This window comes from Myxine glutinosa, chromosome 5 (genome assembly GCF_964187855.1).
Source record: "Myxine glutinosa chromosome 5, kmMyxGlut1.1, whole genome shotgun sequence".
Taxonomy (NCBI): domain Eukaryota; kingdom Metazoa; phylum Chordata; class Myxini; order Myxiniformes; family Myxinidae; genus Myxine; species Myxine glutinosa.
The window spans coordinates 138,188,340-138,205,265 of record NC_136265.1 but is presented as its reverse complement, the minus strand read 5'-3'; the positions used below and the strand labels follow the sequence as shown (position 1 = coordinate 138,205,265).

The following is a 16,926-nucleotide window of genomic DNA, read 5'->3' as shown; positions in this document are numbered from 1 at the left end:
ATTCTTCACCATTGAGAGATTGGGCCAAAAACGATATTTAGCACGATAGCTCAAAAAGTTGTTGATGGATTTGCAGGAAACATTGTAGACAGGTAGCATGTGTAACAATGCCAAATTGATTAAATTTTGGTGAAGATCCCGATCCAAGAATGTTTATGCCTCCGCCGACGAAGTCGCCGGAGGGATTATGTTTTCACATTGTCCGTCTGGCTATCCGTCCGTCCTTCCGTGATAGGTTTTCGTTAGCACGATAACTTGAGAACGGCTGAAGGGATCTTATTCAAACTTGGTGCAGGTATGTATAATGAGGTAAAGATGAACTGATTAAATCTTGGGGTAACGAGGTCAAATACCAAAGTTCAGAGGTCATGTTAGGTAAAACTCCTGTAACCACGATAACTTGTGAACCAGTGATGGGATTCTGACCAAATTTGGTACACTTATGTAGAATGATGTAAAGATGAACTCTTTAGATTTTGGGGTCAATATGTCAAAGGTCAAAGTCTGTTATAGGTCTATAACTTGAGAATGACTGAAGTGATCTAATTGAAACTTGGTACTGGTATGTATAATTATGTAAAGACTAACTGATTCGATTTTGGGTCCCGGTGAAGGAAATACATTTTGGTGAAGATTCCGATGTGTATCCGGATCCGAGAATTTTAAAGTGATTTTTCACCGTTGAGAGATTGCGCCAAAAACGATATATAGCATGATATCTCAAAAAGTTGTTGACGGATTCGGACGAAACTTCGAATACATATTGCATGTGTGACAAGGCCAAATTAATTAGATTTTTCTAAATCTCCTGATATGGATCCGAGAATTTATAAATGTGATTCTTCACCATTGATAGATTGGGCCAAAAACTATATATAGCACGACATCTCAACAGGTTGTTGATAGATTCGGGCGAAACTTTGTATACAGGTTGCTTGTGTGACAAGGACAAAACGATTCGATTTTGGTGAAGATGTGATTCTGGATCTGGATACGAGAATTTTTTAGTTTTTCTAAGTGTTTGTTCACCATTGAGTGTTACGGACAAAAACAACAGATAGCACGATATATCAAAAAGTTGTGGATGACTTATGACTAAACTTGGTGGACGAGTTGGGTAAGTCACAAGAACAATCCGATTCGATTTTGGTTCAGGTCCGGATCCGATCTGACCTATCAGTGGGATACAAAACGTAAACTGTTCAGCCTGGTGGGGTATGCTCACGACCGCGTGCTGCTCTAGTTTGAGATAAGATTGGAATGGATATTGGTTAAATGGAACAAGATTTGAGCCACATTCCTTAACAGTTAACAGTAAATCAATTGGTTCACATTAAATGCCAAAAAATTATGATCCAAACGAAGCTAGTTTATGCTATTATTATTCAGAGAATATGAAAGGTGAGAAAAACTACTCATCACAAACAATCAATGTTGAACCTCGTTAACTGCAAGAAAGTAATCCTTGTGAAGTTCTCCAGCAACATTCAGGATGTGCTCTCATTCACAAATCACATGATTTGATGTAGTTTGAGAATTAACAAATTCACAAAACGGGTCATTATTAATGTTTGTACATATGCTGAATCCAATTAATGACAATGCTTGACCTGAAAGCCTTACTCATGTTTCCACACTAAGTTTGTGAAAGAGCACCTATGCATCAAAACTACGCACATAGATTTTTTAAAATTAGAATTAAATGTTATTTTCATGAATCTCCTCAATTCTGAATCCTGGATTGGGAAAGGACAGCCAGCCAATTTAAACAAAGGTAAATAAATACAACAAAGATGGTCAACAGCTATGAATAAATCACAGAATAATTCCAAGATGGAGGGACGACATGGCAATATATAGATGGATGCGAAAATGCTGAACTGTAAATGGTCGAGGTTAAGATGTCTCATGTTGAACCACAGCGTAGACACAATTTTCTTCCCCTGAATCATGGGAAGCATGAACATTGTTTTCTGAGTTTGTTGCTGGAGAATCAGCCTTGATATCCCTCAGGGTGGCATATGTCACCTCTCCTTCTTCTTTCTGGAAAAAAATTCAGGGACAAATATGATATTAAAAGTAGTAAATGATACAAATGCTCTTTATCTCACATTGTCCTACTAGTCAGGTTCACTATGTTTTTTCGTTCAAAATCATGGTAGATTAGCAAACCTATACATTTTTTGAAACGTTATTACATGGAAAATCTGAAAATCAATGTTTACATTTGCCAATTCCGACCAATTCGACCAATTCGACCAATCGACCAATTCCATTCGACCAATTCGACCAATCGCTTCGATCGACCATTCGACCAATTCGATCGATTCGATTCGATTCGATTCATCGAATTCGATTCGATCGACCATTCGACCAATTCGATTTGCCAATCAATTTGACCGACCTTTGCTTGTGTGGAACGGACTGTGAAAACGATGCGGATTGTCGGATACGACACACAGGACAGTGATGACGAACTCTAAATGGCATATTCTGTAATCGTGTATGTTTGATGCCATCGACTGCCTGTGTATATTTTGTCATTGACTGCCTGTGTAGATGTGAAGTTATACTGACTGCATGTGTATATATGATTTTGCTGACTGCCTGTGTATGTTTGGTGATTTGAATTATTGCGACACATTTTGATGTTATTAACTGCCTGTACAAAATGATAACATGTATTTGATTATGCAACTTATCGCGAATATAAAGACAGTATTTTACAATTCAAAACCTTTGATTCGTGTCTTACCATTCCCCATAGCACTAATTTGATACTTTCATTGGATTCCTTGTCCCTGAAAATATAGGTTTAGTATATTTTAAAAAGTTTTTAGGGTAATTAGAGGCAGAAATAGAACAAAATATGTATTTTACAGTGGCCATTTTGAAAATCCAAAATGGCCGCCATACAGGTATCTCTCCAAATGTAAACATTGATTTTTAGTTTCCGTATGCTATAACCTTTCCAAAAATGTATAGGTTTGCTAATCTACCATGATTTTGAACGAAATATAATTTATTGGCATAGTGAACCTGACTATACTCTCAACTTACTGAAAGCAATGGAAACGAGCAAACGTAGATTGCAAACCTTGCCCAGACTAATTTCGTGTGGTTTTAACATATATATTTTATAGATGTACTCACATTCTAATTGTGAATGACTTGACCTGTCTGTACACATATTCTAATTGTACATAATTGAAAGACAAACTCACATTATAATTGTACATATTTTATAGATGTACTCACATTCTAATTGTGGATGACTTGACCTGTCTGTACACATATTCTAATTGTACATAATTTCTAGACAAACTCACATTCTAATTGTACATATTTTATAGACGTACTCACATTCTAATTGTACATACTGTTGCAGATATGGGATTTGGCCTCCATCCATATCCGCTTGTAAATATTCCCCTATTTCCCCAATAATCCCCAACTATCCCCAATCCCCCATTCCCTAGTCCCTAGTCCCATTGTCTGTAAACAACACTCTGTAGCCCCGACCTTCCCCTTTTTCCCCCATTAAATGTCGTGCCCAGGTTCACCGCATCTCACGTAGACAACTATAGGACATCTTGCTAGTTATTCTTAGTCTATGTCAGTTAAGGACTCGTTTCCATTAATTCTGACTCTTCGTTGCACCAGAATGTGATTGTATGGCACCAGTAGTAAGTTTAGGACCTCCCAATACCTCCCCGCATCTCTTCCTCATGAAACAACAACACCAACAACAACAACAGCAGCGCGGGGAGTGCGCGTCCTCACTCCGGCTTGGTTAGCCGCCATTGACCATGTGCTCCGGCGGGGTTACCACTCAGGGGCTGACTGTCAGCTCCTCGTCAAGGGCGGAGCCCGGTAACCCCCCGCACCCAATAAGAAGCGGCGGACCGATTCCATCTGGGGCGGAGCTAACGAGCCGAGGGCGTGTCACTCCCCGCTGGATATGCACAGGAAGACGGAGGTGACGTCAGATGCGCCTCAGCTTGGACAAAGAAGGACGCCACCTCCGAGTGCTGAGACACCTCCCGCCTCTCTGGACCGGACCGGGTCGATTCTGCCCCTGATCCAAGGTGCACCTTGAGCCATCGACTGCCTGCCCTCCCTTGCCATCAATCCCTGTGTGAGTCAGTCTTGTCCCGTTTGTCTGTGGTCTGTCGGGAATAAGATAAGACCGTGTATAAGTGCCCACCTTTCTGTGCTGTACCTCTTGTGCCGTGTAATCTAAACGTTCTGCAAACCCATATTATAACCTCCTCCGGAGGTCTTGAGAACTGTACCCCTGGTGTCATGTCATTTAACCCAGCCGTTGTGTCCTTTCCTTCATTGATTTAGCATAGCGCGATTCGGCCAACGTTCGAGTGTAATCGGGTAACTTGTGCGAACACGGCGGCCATTCCGCTCGGCCCAGCATAACATCTTAATAAGTCGTGTCCGTAACAATACTTTATCGACGTACTCACATTATAATTGTAAATACTTTATAGACAAACTCACATTCTAATTGTACATACTTTATAGACGTACTCACATTCTAATTGTACATACTTTATCGACGTACTCACATTCTAATTGTAAATACTTTATGGACAAACTCACATTCTAATTGTACATACTTTATAGACGTACTCACACTCTAATTGTATATACTTTATAGATACTCTGCAGCCTCCTCACTCTCTGAAGACTTGGACAAAATCACAGACTGGTCAAACAAGTGGAACATGTCTTTCAATCCTGACAAATCTCACACTCTTACTATGTCTCTCCGAAAAGATCGACTGCTGTGGGATCGATATAGTATAAATATACTGCAAGTATAAGTGGGAGTATAAGTATATAGTATAAATATACTGCAAGTATAAGTGGAAGTATAAGTATATAGTATAAATATACTGCAAGTACAAGTGGAAGTATAAGTATATAGTATAAATAAACTGCAAGTATAAGTGGAAGTATAAGTATATAGTATAAATATACTGCAAGTATAAGTGGAAGTATAAGTATATAGTATAAATATACTGCAAGTATAAGTGGAAGTATAAGTAGATATACACAAAGAATTAAGTTAAGCACCCCCCCCCGTTTTTTTACAACCTCGCACATTACAAGTTTGTTGTCGTCAAAACAGTGTAATATACCCATGATATTGCTATATTTTCTGGAGAAGTGATATTATGGTCACATAAAAACATAACAATCATGCCGTTTTCAATATTTTATTCTGAATAATTTAAGGTGAAATTTTTTGGGAATTTTAGGCATATTTTCACCTCAATTTAAGTATGGAGCTATAGGTCCATCACGGACAGTGTGGATGACGTTTATGTTTTCTAACGTACAGTCATTGTTCTGAGAAGACCTCTAGCGATCTTTGCGTCAATAACGTGTGTAGGACCCACGTGATCGGATCACTGACTCAACCAATCACTTTTTTTCACTTTGATCACTCAATTTCATCAATGGATAATTGCTAATGTCATACCAATCATTATTTGATCTCACATACCTTAGAATATATGCCAATGTATACATATACACAAAGAATATATATTAGGGGGTGCTTACCTTAATTCGTTGTGTAGGGGTGCTTAACTTAATTCTTTGTGTATATATACACATGGTGAGAGTGGTACAACTTTAAACGTTTATTTACAAAGAAAGAGAAACCTCAGGAACGTGAACCAAACACTTCTTGAAAGCTTATGACATGCTATTTTCTATCACTTATTGCTATTGCATTAAGTCACTGCTGGAGTTAGTGAGAAGCCAAGATCTGAAATTGGCATTTATGCAAAGTCTGTGTTCGGATCGTGATGATGTGCTCATTAACCGGATGAGGGATTCGCAGGTGATGGAGGAGAAGCGAAGAGAAAGAGGACCCGGTGTAAGTGGTGACCAATATGGTCGTGCGTATGATGCGCCAGGTGATTTAATAAGCTTGGGGGTCGAGATGGACCCGGGTGTTCGTGAGAGGCCGTTGGTGAAGTGTGTGACAGGTCTGGTGTGCGAAAAAGGAGGTGTGCGAGAAAGTCCGACTCTGGGGTGTGTGAGGAAAAAGTGCGTGCCAAGGAGTGAGGGTGCTGGCGAGAGTGAGTCGGTCGTAGCGCGTGTGCGAGGGAGCACATGGAAGCGCGGTGTGGTAAGTGTTACAGAGGGTGTGACGGGAGAGTGTGCGCAAGAGTGTGCGCGAGAAAGGTGTGTGACGGACAGGTGCATGGGGAAAGAGTGCGCTGTCAAAGGCAAGGAAGAATGCACGCCTGTGGTGAGTATTACAGAGGGTGTGACGGGAGAGTGTGCACAAGAGTGTGCGTGAGAAAGGTGTGTAACGGACAGGTGCATGAGGAAAGAGTGCGCTGTCAAGAGTAAGGGTTAGTGCGCTGTCAAGAATGGAGGTGAGAGTAGTGAGAGTGACAAGGAGCGTGAGTTGGTTGTGACAGGTGAGCGAGGATGTACACCTGGAATGGAAGGATGCACACCTGGAATGGTAGAGCGTGAGTGGCAATGCACGCTGGAATTGGTGGTGAGGCACGTGGTTGGGTGTGCGAGTGAGAGCACACCTGTGATTGTCACAGAGGAGGTGACCGAGGAAGGGGCGCGAAGAGGTGTGTTGGTGAGGTGTGCGAGCGGCGAATGTGTGCCAAGGTGTTCGGTGGTCAGGTGTGTGACCAAGGCTGGGAGTGGAATGAGTGTACCTGGGTGTGTTAGAGAAGGTACGACGAGGAGCATGGAAACGGCTGGATGTGTGAGCAAGGAATGGGCTGCGGGGTGTAAGCATGCAGGTGAGGCATCGAAGGTAACCGGGTTAGAGGTTAGAGCGACTTTTAGCCGAATCGGGCCCTCGGTGCGTGCTGGGCCTCGCTTTGAACGGCCGCGTCCGTGCTCCACTAGGCGGAGCGGGCAGCTGGATAGGAAGGGTCGTCATGGCGACCACTTTTTGTTGAGGCAATCCGGCAGGTCGAGATCGAGCCATGGGATAGCTCCGTGCCGAGATGGTGCGTGGGACCTCGGCCCGGGTAAACCTCCTGCCCTGCACCGAATGCGGGACGTATCCAGCCGCTGGCACCACACAACCCGCATTCATGGCTTGGCTGTACGAAGCCGGGCTTTGAACAGGAATTGGCGCACCGAGAGGCATTAGTGAGTAGACTGTGTGATGAGGATAGTGTTTTGGCCCCAAAATTAGAGAAAAACAAAATTTGATGATTGGCAAAGGAGTGGCAGTAATGATTGGCAGATGATGGGTAGTGATTGGCAAATTTTTGATTTGTTGAAATTTGATGTGCAAAATTGGTAGTGAGCGATGGGCCCGGTGGGTAAGGGTGGCATCCCTGCCACCCTTCCCATTTGGGGCAAATGCGCAATAGCTTATGGGGTGTATGGCAGTGAAAACTAGCCCGGGTGGGTTAGGATATTGATAGGGATCTAGCGAAGATAACAGTAGGTAACGTTAAGATTAGTTAGTGACTGATACCTGTAGTGGGGACGCAGGTAGATTAGTGTGGATTATAATGACAAGGGAGCGCAATAGTTTAAAGGGGCGACTGGGAAGCGCAAGTTTCAGAGGGGAGTAGTTAGATGAGATGATGCCGTGTGGTTGAGAATTGAACAGGTGTGATTGCACAGGTGTGCAACTGGACAGGTGTGTGGAGCAGTGTGTGAGTAGTGAGTGTTGTGGATCAGCGCGAATGCGCTTGGGGAGGGAAGGGTGCAGGCGGCACCAAGAGTGAGAGCACAGGTGTGCAAGTACAGGTGTGTGGAGAGAGTTGGAGTAAGTGGTACGGAGTGGTGTGCATGGTGCGAAGGTGTGAATGGGGGAAGAGTGGACCCCCATCACGGATACCCGGGGCGGGTAGTGTAAGTGTTAGGTAGAGGGTATAGGTAAATTGTGGTTGGATATTGGCATTTGTGGTGCGGTTGCAGAATGGTATTGCGGATGGGTGCATTAGTGTTGTGGAAATGGCTGGGCGTGTAGCCTGTTAGTGTGTGTAGTTGGTTGGGCACTCCACCACTGTGAGGATGTCGGCCAGGTGAGGCCGCAGGTGGGCTCTGGGAGCCGTTAGTGTCAGTGGGGCCCGAGGATCCGGAGGACGGACCCGGGTAGCCCAGTGCCAGAGAGGGCACCGAGTGGGGAGAGCGCCAGAGGGCCTTCCCCAGGTAGTTAGGTTAGGGTAAGGAGCAGGTAAGCTCGGAGGCAACTGCAGTGGTGGAGGTGTGCAGGTGGGTAGACCTGCTGGGAGAGCTACACGTCGCGGCCCAGAAATTGTGCGAGGGCACCGGGAGATGAATCGGGGGAGTGAGACCCCAAATTGAAAAGCACCACAGTTTGGTCAATGGGAATTGGTTTTTAGAACCCATAGTGTAAGAGGGCCAATGGTTTGGCAGGAGAAAGACCCCGGGTAATGTAAAGTTGTTAAAGTCATTTAGGAAAGAGTTAGGATTGATGAACCTGTCGCACCATAAGCAGCCACTTACCTGTGGTGATGATGATGACTCCACACCTGTGTTTTCTTTGTTTTGTGTTGCAGGAAGTTAGAATTGCTGTGTGGATTGGTGAGACGCATCACGACGTGGATGAGACATTGGGGTGATTCCATCTCTCCCTCCTTAGGAGGGATTGATGATGAATTGGTGATGGCAAATTTTGATGTTGAGTTGGAGATGGCAAATTGTGATGAGAGTTGGAAATGGCAAATTTGATTGGTTAGGAGGGAGAGAAGACGAATTTGGTTTATGGGAGGAACGGGGAAGACAGTAGGGACGTTTGTTGATTTGTAAAGTAGATGTTTATGGGTAGTGTTGTGTTGTGTGGATACAGTAAGGGGTAAGGGGGGGGGGCAATGTAGGTTACCTGGTGGGGGGGGGGCGTACGGTAGGAACGTACCTGTCTCACCTGGTTCCCATGTGCCCCTAGTGTGCATTACCTAATGTTGCGTGCACTTTTGCGCCCTTACCACCTTACTCACTTGTCTCTTCTTTTGTCTCCCACCTCCGAGGATCTGGCTTTGGGGCAGAGAGAGAGGAGAGAGAGGTGCTGGCTCCGCAGTTCTGGGCCCGTACTTTCGCTGCTTGCTGCCTGGATCGATACACCATATGGACCACAATGTTTGTGGCCGCCCACCATGGACCGCAGTTCTTTTGCGGCCAAGCACCACCCGTTGATGGACCTATGGGTCAACGTGGCACCTATGCCATACAGGTGAACCACTAATAGTTGGCCCCCTGACACCACAATACAGAAATGGACGCGGTTGGCGCCTTTCTTTATTTTTCAAGAAGCAAGAAGGCCAAGTGCACCACATGAAGGCAAGACCAGCGGCAGAACATCGGCCGGCTGCGACACCACCGGTGATTGTTGAACACTTTATTGGTGCACCGGATGGTGCTGACTGTACATGATGGGGTGGTGCTTTTGGTGCTTGGAAGGGGTGCTCTGCACATTATTAAAGGCCGTAGGGCCACAGAGCACTCGTGGGTTGGTGTATCGATGCTGGCATGCGTGCTCTCTCTATGCATAACATCTGCATGTGTTCCTCCAAAAACAGGTCCTGGATCGTAGTGTAAATATCAGTGTAGTCTTGTGTAAATAATGCTCCCTACCGGCTGTATGTTTAGTTTGAGGATTCTTTCCGCGATTCGGTTATCCTGTGGGTGTGTTTCTGTGAGGAGAAGGGTGCAACGTCGCAGGGGGACATATTTACTCATTTGTGAACATCTGTAAAACTGTCGCACTCAGGGTAGAGTTAATAGTAGAGGGAACTACATCTGAGTGCCACACTAAAGTAGGTAAAAATTTATCGGGTCGGGACGCCCCGAGGTAGAGAAGGGTGCAATGTTGCGGATATGGGATTTGGCCTCCATCCATATCCGCTTGTAAATATTCCCCTATTTCCCCAATACTCCCCAACTATCCCCAATCCCTAGTCCCATTGTCTGTAAACAACACTCTGTAGCCCCGACCTTCCCCTTTTTCCCCCATTAAATGTCATGCCCAGGTTCACCGCATCTCACGTAGACAACTACAGGACATCTTGTTAGTTATTCTTAGTCTATGTCAGTTAAGGACTCGTTTCCATTAATTCTGACTCTTCGTTGCACCAGAATGTGATTGTATGGCACCAGTAGTAAGTTTAGGACCTCCCAATACCTCCCCGCATCTCTTCCTCATGAAACAACAACACCAACAACAACAACAGCAGCGCGGGGAGTGCGCGTCCTCACTCCGGCTTGGTTAGCCGCCATTGACCATGTGCTCCGGCGGGGTTACCACTCAGGGGCTGACTGTCAGCTCCTCGTCAAGGGCGGAGCCAGGTAACCCCCCGCACCCAATAAGAAGCGGCGGACCGATTCCATCTGGGGCGGAGCTAACGAGCCGAGGGCGTGTCACTCCCCGCTGGATATGCACAGGAAGACGGAGGTGACGTCAGATGCGCCTCAGCTTGGACAAAGAAGGACGCCACCTCCGAGCGCTGAGACACCTCCCGCCTCTCTGGACCGGACCGGGTCGATTCTGCCCCTGAGCCAAGGTGCACCTTGAGCCATCGACTGCCTGCCCTCCCTTGCCATCAATCCCTGTGTGAGTCAGTCTTGTCCCGTTTGTCTGTGGTCTGTCGGGAATAAGATAAGACCGTGTATAAGTGCCCACCTTTCTGTGCTGTACCTCTTGTGCTGTGTAATCTAAACGTTCTGCAAACCCATATTATAACCTCCTCCGGAGGTCTTGAGAACTGTACCCCTGGTGTCATGTCATTTAACCCAGCCGTTGTGTCCTTTCCTTCATTGATTTAGCATAGCGCGATTCGGCCAACGTTCGAGTGTAATCGGGTAACTTGTGCGAACACGGCGGCCATTCCGCTCGGCCCAGCATAACATCTTAATAAGTCGTGTCCGTAACAATACTTTATCGACGTACTCACATTATAATTGTAAATACTTTATAGACAAACTCACATTCTAATTGTACATACTTTATAGACGTACTCACATTCTAATTGTACATACTTTATCGACGTACTCACATTCTAATTGTAAATACTTTATGGACAAACTCACATTCTAATTGTACATACTTTATAGACGTACTCACATTCTAATTGTACATACTTTATCGACAAACTCACATTCTAATTGTACATATTTTATAGATGTACTCACATTCTAATTGTGGATGACTTGACCTGTCTGTACACATATTCTAATTGTACATAATTTATAGACAAACTCACATTCTAATTGTGGATGACTTGACCTGTCTGTACACATATTCTAATTGTACATAATTTATAGACAAACTCACATTCTAATTGTACATATTTTATAGATGTACTCACATTCTAATTGTACCTACTTTATAGACGTACTCACATTCTAATTGTACATACTTTATAGACGCACTCACATTCTAATTGGACATATTTTATAGACGTACTCACACTCTAATTGTATATACTTTATAGATACTCTGCAGCCTCCTCACTCTCTGAAGACTTGGACAAAATCACAGACTGGTCAAACAAGTGGAACATGTCTTTCAATCCTGACAAATCTCACACTCTTACTATGTCTCTCCGAAAAGATCGACTGGACAACCCTCCCATCTACTTTCTCAACAATCCTCTCCAAGAAGTTCTGTCGCTCAAGCTTTTGGGTCTCACTATCTGCCATGATCTTTCTTGGGAAAACCACATTTCCAAGCTGGCCTCCAAAGCCAGTCGCCGACTGGGCATCCTCCGTCGTGCGAAGTCCTTCCTCGGCACACCTGAGCTCCTCACCACATACAAGGCTTTCATCCGCAGCTCAATGGAATACTGTTCTCCCCTATGGGCCGGTGCTCCTGCCTCACACCTAGCTCGGCTTCACGCTGTTGAAACCAAAGCTTTCAGAATTATTGGAATCTCCCGCGATGAAGCTATCTCTGAGGGCCTTTCACTCACTCACCGCAGGCAGGTAGGTGGTCTTTCTGTCTTCTACCGACTCCTCTCCGGCCTTGCACCCCCAGCTCTCTCTGTGCTCTGTCCCCCAAATATTCCTACAGGTCGCACAAGATCTGCCAGCAACCCTCTGATGGTTAAACTGCCGAAATCTCGGCTCTCTGCTCACCTTCGCTCTTTCATTCCTCTTTTCTCCCGCCTCTGGAACAAACTCCCTCACTCCCTTCAATCCCACTCCTCCCTCCAGGTCTTTAAAACAGCTGTTCACCACCATCTCTTATCTTCCCCCATCCAAAACCTTGACCTTCTCTACCCCCGTTAATTCACCCTAGATACACCTTGTTTGAAATTCCAACTTCTTTCCTGGAAGTCCTGGCAGTGTCCATATGTTTTATACCTCTCCCACCGCCCCCTTCCCATGCCCCCCCCCCCCAAAGCCCTCGCCCTCTCTCAGATCTCTCGATGTCTCCATGTCTCTCGGTCCCTGCTCTCAAATGTTGTGTTTGTGTCCATCCCCCTCTCTCCCCATCTTGTCTACCGCTCCCGATGTTATATGTTTTATGTGTCGGTTTGTCTTTCTGTGTGATTAATGTTCGCTCTTTCACGAGCCTCGATCTTGTATTTAAAAAATAAAAAAAATAAAAATAAAAGGTGTAATCACATTCTAATTGCACATACTTTATAGAGGTACTCACATTCCAATTATACATACTTCGAATTATACATACCATTCGAGGTACTAAGTTGAAAGAAGAGAACGTGTACCACTGCCTACCACTAGATGGCATTTGTGGCCTACGTCAGCACATTACGTAAGGACAAACAGATACACCAACAAACAAACAAACAATAAATATGTCATGCATAGCACAATACTTGCAAAATCCCTAAAATAAGTTGTTGGCCTATGTAGACCTCAAAAATAATTGGTGGTTGAATTCAGTGACCATATATGCAAATCCTCTTAAAATTTCAAGTCAATTGGATGAAAATTGAGGATTTTAGAAATTTGGCAAAGTTGGTGACCTTTGGCCTATGTTGACCTATTGAACTATTTACCTTTAAAACAATAGGCTTCTTGTTTATGACCAACTCTACCATTTGGTGAAGTTTCGTGAATATCGGTTGAAAATTGTGACCAGTAGGTGACTGACATAGACAAACACACAGATGAAAAATCACTCATAAAGCGACACTTGGCAAAATAGAACAAAGCAGAATGGCACTCAGTGGAGCATCCTTTTGACCTCAAAAATAATTGGTGGTTGAATTCAGTGACCTGATATGCAAATCGTCTTCAAATTTTAAGTTAATCGGATGAAAATTGACAATTTTTGAAATTTGGCCTATGTTGACCTTTTGGCCTATGCAGATCTCAAAATAGTTGGTGGTTGAATTCATTTCGCCGATATGTAAATCCCATTCAAATTTCAAGTCAATCGGATGAAAATTGATGATTTTAGAAATTCGAAAAAAAGTGGTTGACCTTTGGCTTATGTTGACCTTGTGACCGATGATGACCTAAAAAAATAGTTGTTGGTTGAATTCAGTTCGCTGATATGAAAATCATATTCAAATGTCAGGTAAATCTGATGAAAATTGAGGATTTTAGAAATCTGAAGAAAGCGGTTGACCTTTTGGCCTATGTTGACCTTTTGGCCTATGCTGATCTCAAAGATAGTAGGTGGTTGAATTCAGTTAGCTGATATGTAAATCCCATTCAAATTTCAAGTCAATCGGATGAATATTGAGGATTTTAGAAATATGAAGAAAGTGGTTGACCTTTGGCCTATGTTGACCTTTCGACCTTTTGACATCAAAAATATATACGATTTTGTCGGACCACGAACTCTAACATTTGGTGAAGTTTCCTAAAGATCGGTTTAAAATTGTGACCTGTAGGCAAGTATAAGTGAGCTGACAGACAAACACACACACACACACACACAAACCGGAGTGATCAACATACTTGTCAAAAACAAACAATTGCCAAGTAACGAACAGACAGACAGAATACGCACAAGACCAACCAATATACTTGAAATTGTTCGATTTTCTCAACCCAAATGCAATTCCCTATCCTCTGACGAAGGTAAAAATTAATAGACGGGTCAATATACTGCCTGACCCCAAAAAAATTGCAAATTTTTGTTTTATGCTTATTTCTAGTAGTTTATGAAGTGGAAGACAACATATTAAAAGTTGGACAATTTTGACGCATGGGAAAGTCCCTCAGTGACGTCAGAAAACAAGATGGCTGCCGGCAGATAAAACGTAAAAAAATTGACTGATAATCATCAGACCACTAACAATTTAAAGTTAATTTTGCACCAATATTTGTATTATGATCGTTGCTGGTAGTTTATGCAGTGCTAATCCTGAGACCATTCGCAATTTAAAGTAAATATTTGCACAAATATATGTTCTTTGATTGTTTCTGCCAGTCTATGACATGGAAAGCAACATATAAAAAATTGGACAATTTTGACACATGTGGAAGTACCATATGCCTTCTAGTCTTAGATTCCAGTTTCATCGTCCTCCTCCTCCTCCTCTATGTCTGGTTCAACACTCATATTGTCACAGTTGCTGTCCTGGCAATGTCCACATGCACTGGTGCACTCTAATCCATGCTTCCTACATGAACACCTTAGTGTTTTGCACCCCCCTGAACAGTTGCAGTGAATCATCTGAAGTAGTATGTCTGGAGCAGGGCTTTTGTCTGTCATCACTGGAACAAGTTTTCCTCCTTCTACCTTCCATCCCCACTCCGTTGGCTCCATTCCACAACAAAGGCCCATCCATTCCATTACCTGGTAATAGGTCCGCAGAGAATGAAACTTGCAGGCAGCGGATGTGGGTGGCAGTCTTTCAGGAGTGACAAATGCCTTAGCCCTTGCAACCTTTTTGCAGAGAATGTTGTATCTGATCGATGCCAATGAGTCGTTCTGATTTGCTTCAAACAATGCCACCATTGCTCTGCAGCCTGCAGTTTCAATAACATCCTGACTCTGCTGTGGTTTACAGAACACCTTTGAGCTGTCTATCAGTTCCTTTTCTTTCTTGATGATTCTTTGAAACCCTGACTTCTTTCCAATCCCAAAGACACGAGACGTTGCGTCACAGCCAGTTAATGCATTAAGGAACAATATATCTCTGCAGGCTGCATTTCCAAGTATCTGCTGAAGGACTTTGATATTGTAGACATTTGATTTTGCCTTGTCAGAACGGAAATAGAGTTCAATGCAGTTTGTCTCCACCATATAGAAGAGCAGGAGGAGAAGGAGATCTGTATCTTCTCCAATGAGGGTTGTAGATCTGGAAGCCGCATTTGCGACGGCCGCTTTTGCAATCTCAACATCAGCATCTCCCTCTGCTTGGATCACCTCACAGCCTTCCTTGTGCAACACCTCTATAATCAACAGTATCATTGCCTGCTTGTTTGACTCATTCGACAGAAAGTCCTCCTTTTTCCCAACAAATTTTGTTGACTCCGTAATGTTAACCTTGGTGGCATTCTTGTTTCTATTCCGACGTTGATGAGAACAGTCCTTTGTGCTTGGCCCAGCCTCATAACCATCAAACACAACAGTAGCTTTGCCATAGTGTCGTACTGTAAATGAGGCATATTCATCTGCAATGGAACTGTAGGTGAATCCCTCTGTCCACTTTAAGCGGTGAATAAGTGATCCCCCGTCAAGAACATAGTGATCTGTTCCTGGAACTGTCTGGTTGACAGCATTGTCAGATTTGGTTGTAGCATAATTCCTTATTGCCTCCGCCAACTGTGGTTTATCTGGCTGGCGCAGGATGTTTTTTGCCTCAAAAAGAGACATTGGGTATGGGCAGAGTTCATATTTCATCACTTCACCTATCTGGAGATCTCCCGTCTGTGACACCACTAAGAACCTCTGGAATAGTAACGCTGGATCTATTGTGCGGTCCTCAGCAACTTTGACTGCCCTGCTGAATGCAAGTGTCTTGGCTTTAGAACTCCTTTTGTGTGAATAGGAGTAAGCTGGGTGATCATCCCTCTTCTTGACAATGTCACTACCTACTTTGAATAGGTCATGAACATTGACATCCTCATTTGCAGTAACCCCTGTGATGATATTGCGCAATGACTTGTCAGCAGAAAATGGTGTGAAGCTGTCCAGTTTTTCGGCAACTTTGCCACGATCAGCTTCATCTCGACTCACCCTGGATGTTGTCAACTCCTTATGTTGTTCACTTGTTGAGTAGCTACTCGAGGTCAGTTCTTGCATAGCAAGGTTGTAGGAGGACGATATGGTTGAAGACAGAGTCCAAACTGCTCTCTGGTGCTCTGACATCCCACTTCCTCGAGTCAGCCCCCCTTGGCTTTTCAGTGAGCGCATTGATGTCTGTTCTATCACAAGATCAGAGCCTAGGCCAGCCCAGTATTGGTCACTGCGCCGGATTACATGATAACCAGATTGGAACTACTGATGAACCTCAGGGTTGTCATCCTCTAACGCAAGCATCTTCTCGAGATAGAGTCGAGCTGACTTCAGGTAATTGGGATGGCCAGCAGCTGCAAATATCGGCAAGCAAGCTGATATGGCTTGGAGATGCATCTCCCAGGACCCCGTCCAATCAGCTGCCACAAGTGCCCTTGCAATTCCCAACATACGCTGGTAGTTGATCCAAAGTGCACTGGTTTTCGAGTCCTTTGCAAGTTTATTCCTTTCCTGATTCAATCTATTGTCAATGAAATGAATGCACTCTGATTGCAACACAGACTCTATAGTGTCACTTTCGACAGTCTCCAGGGAAATGTACAGTCGCTCCAGTTCTGCCACTTGTTCTTGAAACCCAGGGTCAACTTCCACAATCTTGCCAACAACCTGACGTGTAAGACACTGATCCACAAGCAAATGGCCACGAAAAGCACGTTGCACCGCCTTCCCACTCAGCATGTGCACAACAGCATTTTGACCATACACTGTTTCCAGGATCTCTT

The 16,926-nt window shown here is 44.1% G+C and overlaps 1 protein-coding gene across 3 annotated transcripts in view; it reads right to left on the bottom strand.

The window, feature by feature from the left end:
• Positions 1–16,926, bottom strand: part of LOC137426997 (sialic acid-binding Ig-like lectin 15) — a 369,687-nt gene that overhangs the window by 331,414 nt on the left and 21,347 nt on the right. The window contains exon 6 of one of the 3 annotated variants that reach the window (XM_068116084.2): positions 1,349–2,043. The exons of 1 other annotated variant lie outside the window; for it this stretch is intronic. In XM_068116084.2, the coding sequence (XP_067972185.2) occupies positions 1,897–2,043 (147 nt within the window). In that variant the 3' untranslated portion in view covers positions 1,349–1,896. Of the gene's footprint in view, positions 1–1,348; positions 2,044–16,926 lie in introns of those variants that run through there. One more of the 3 variants, XM_078778796.1, reaches the window with a different exon arrangement.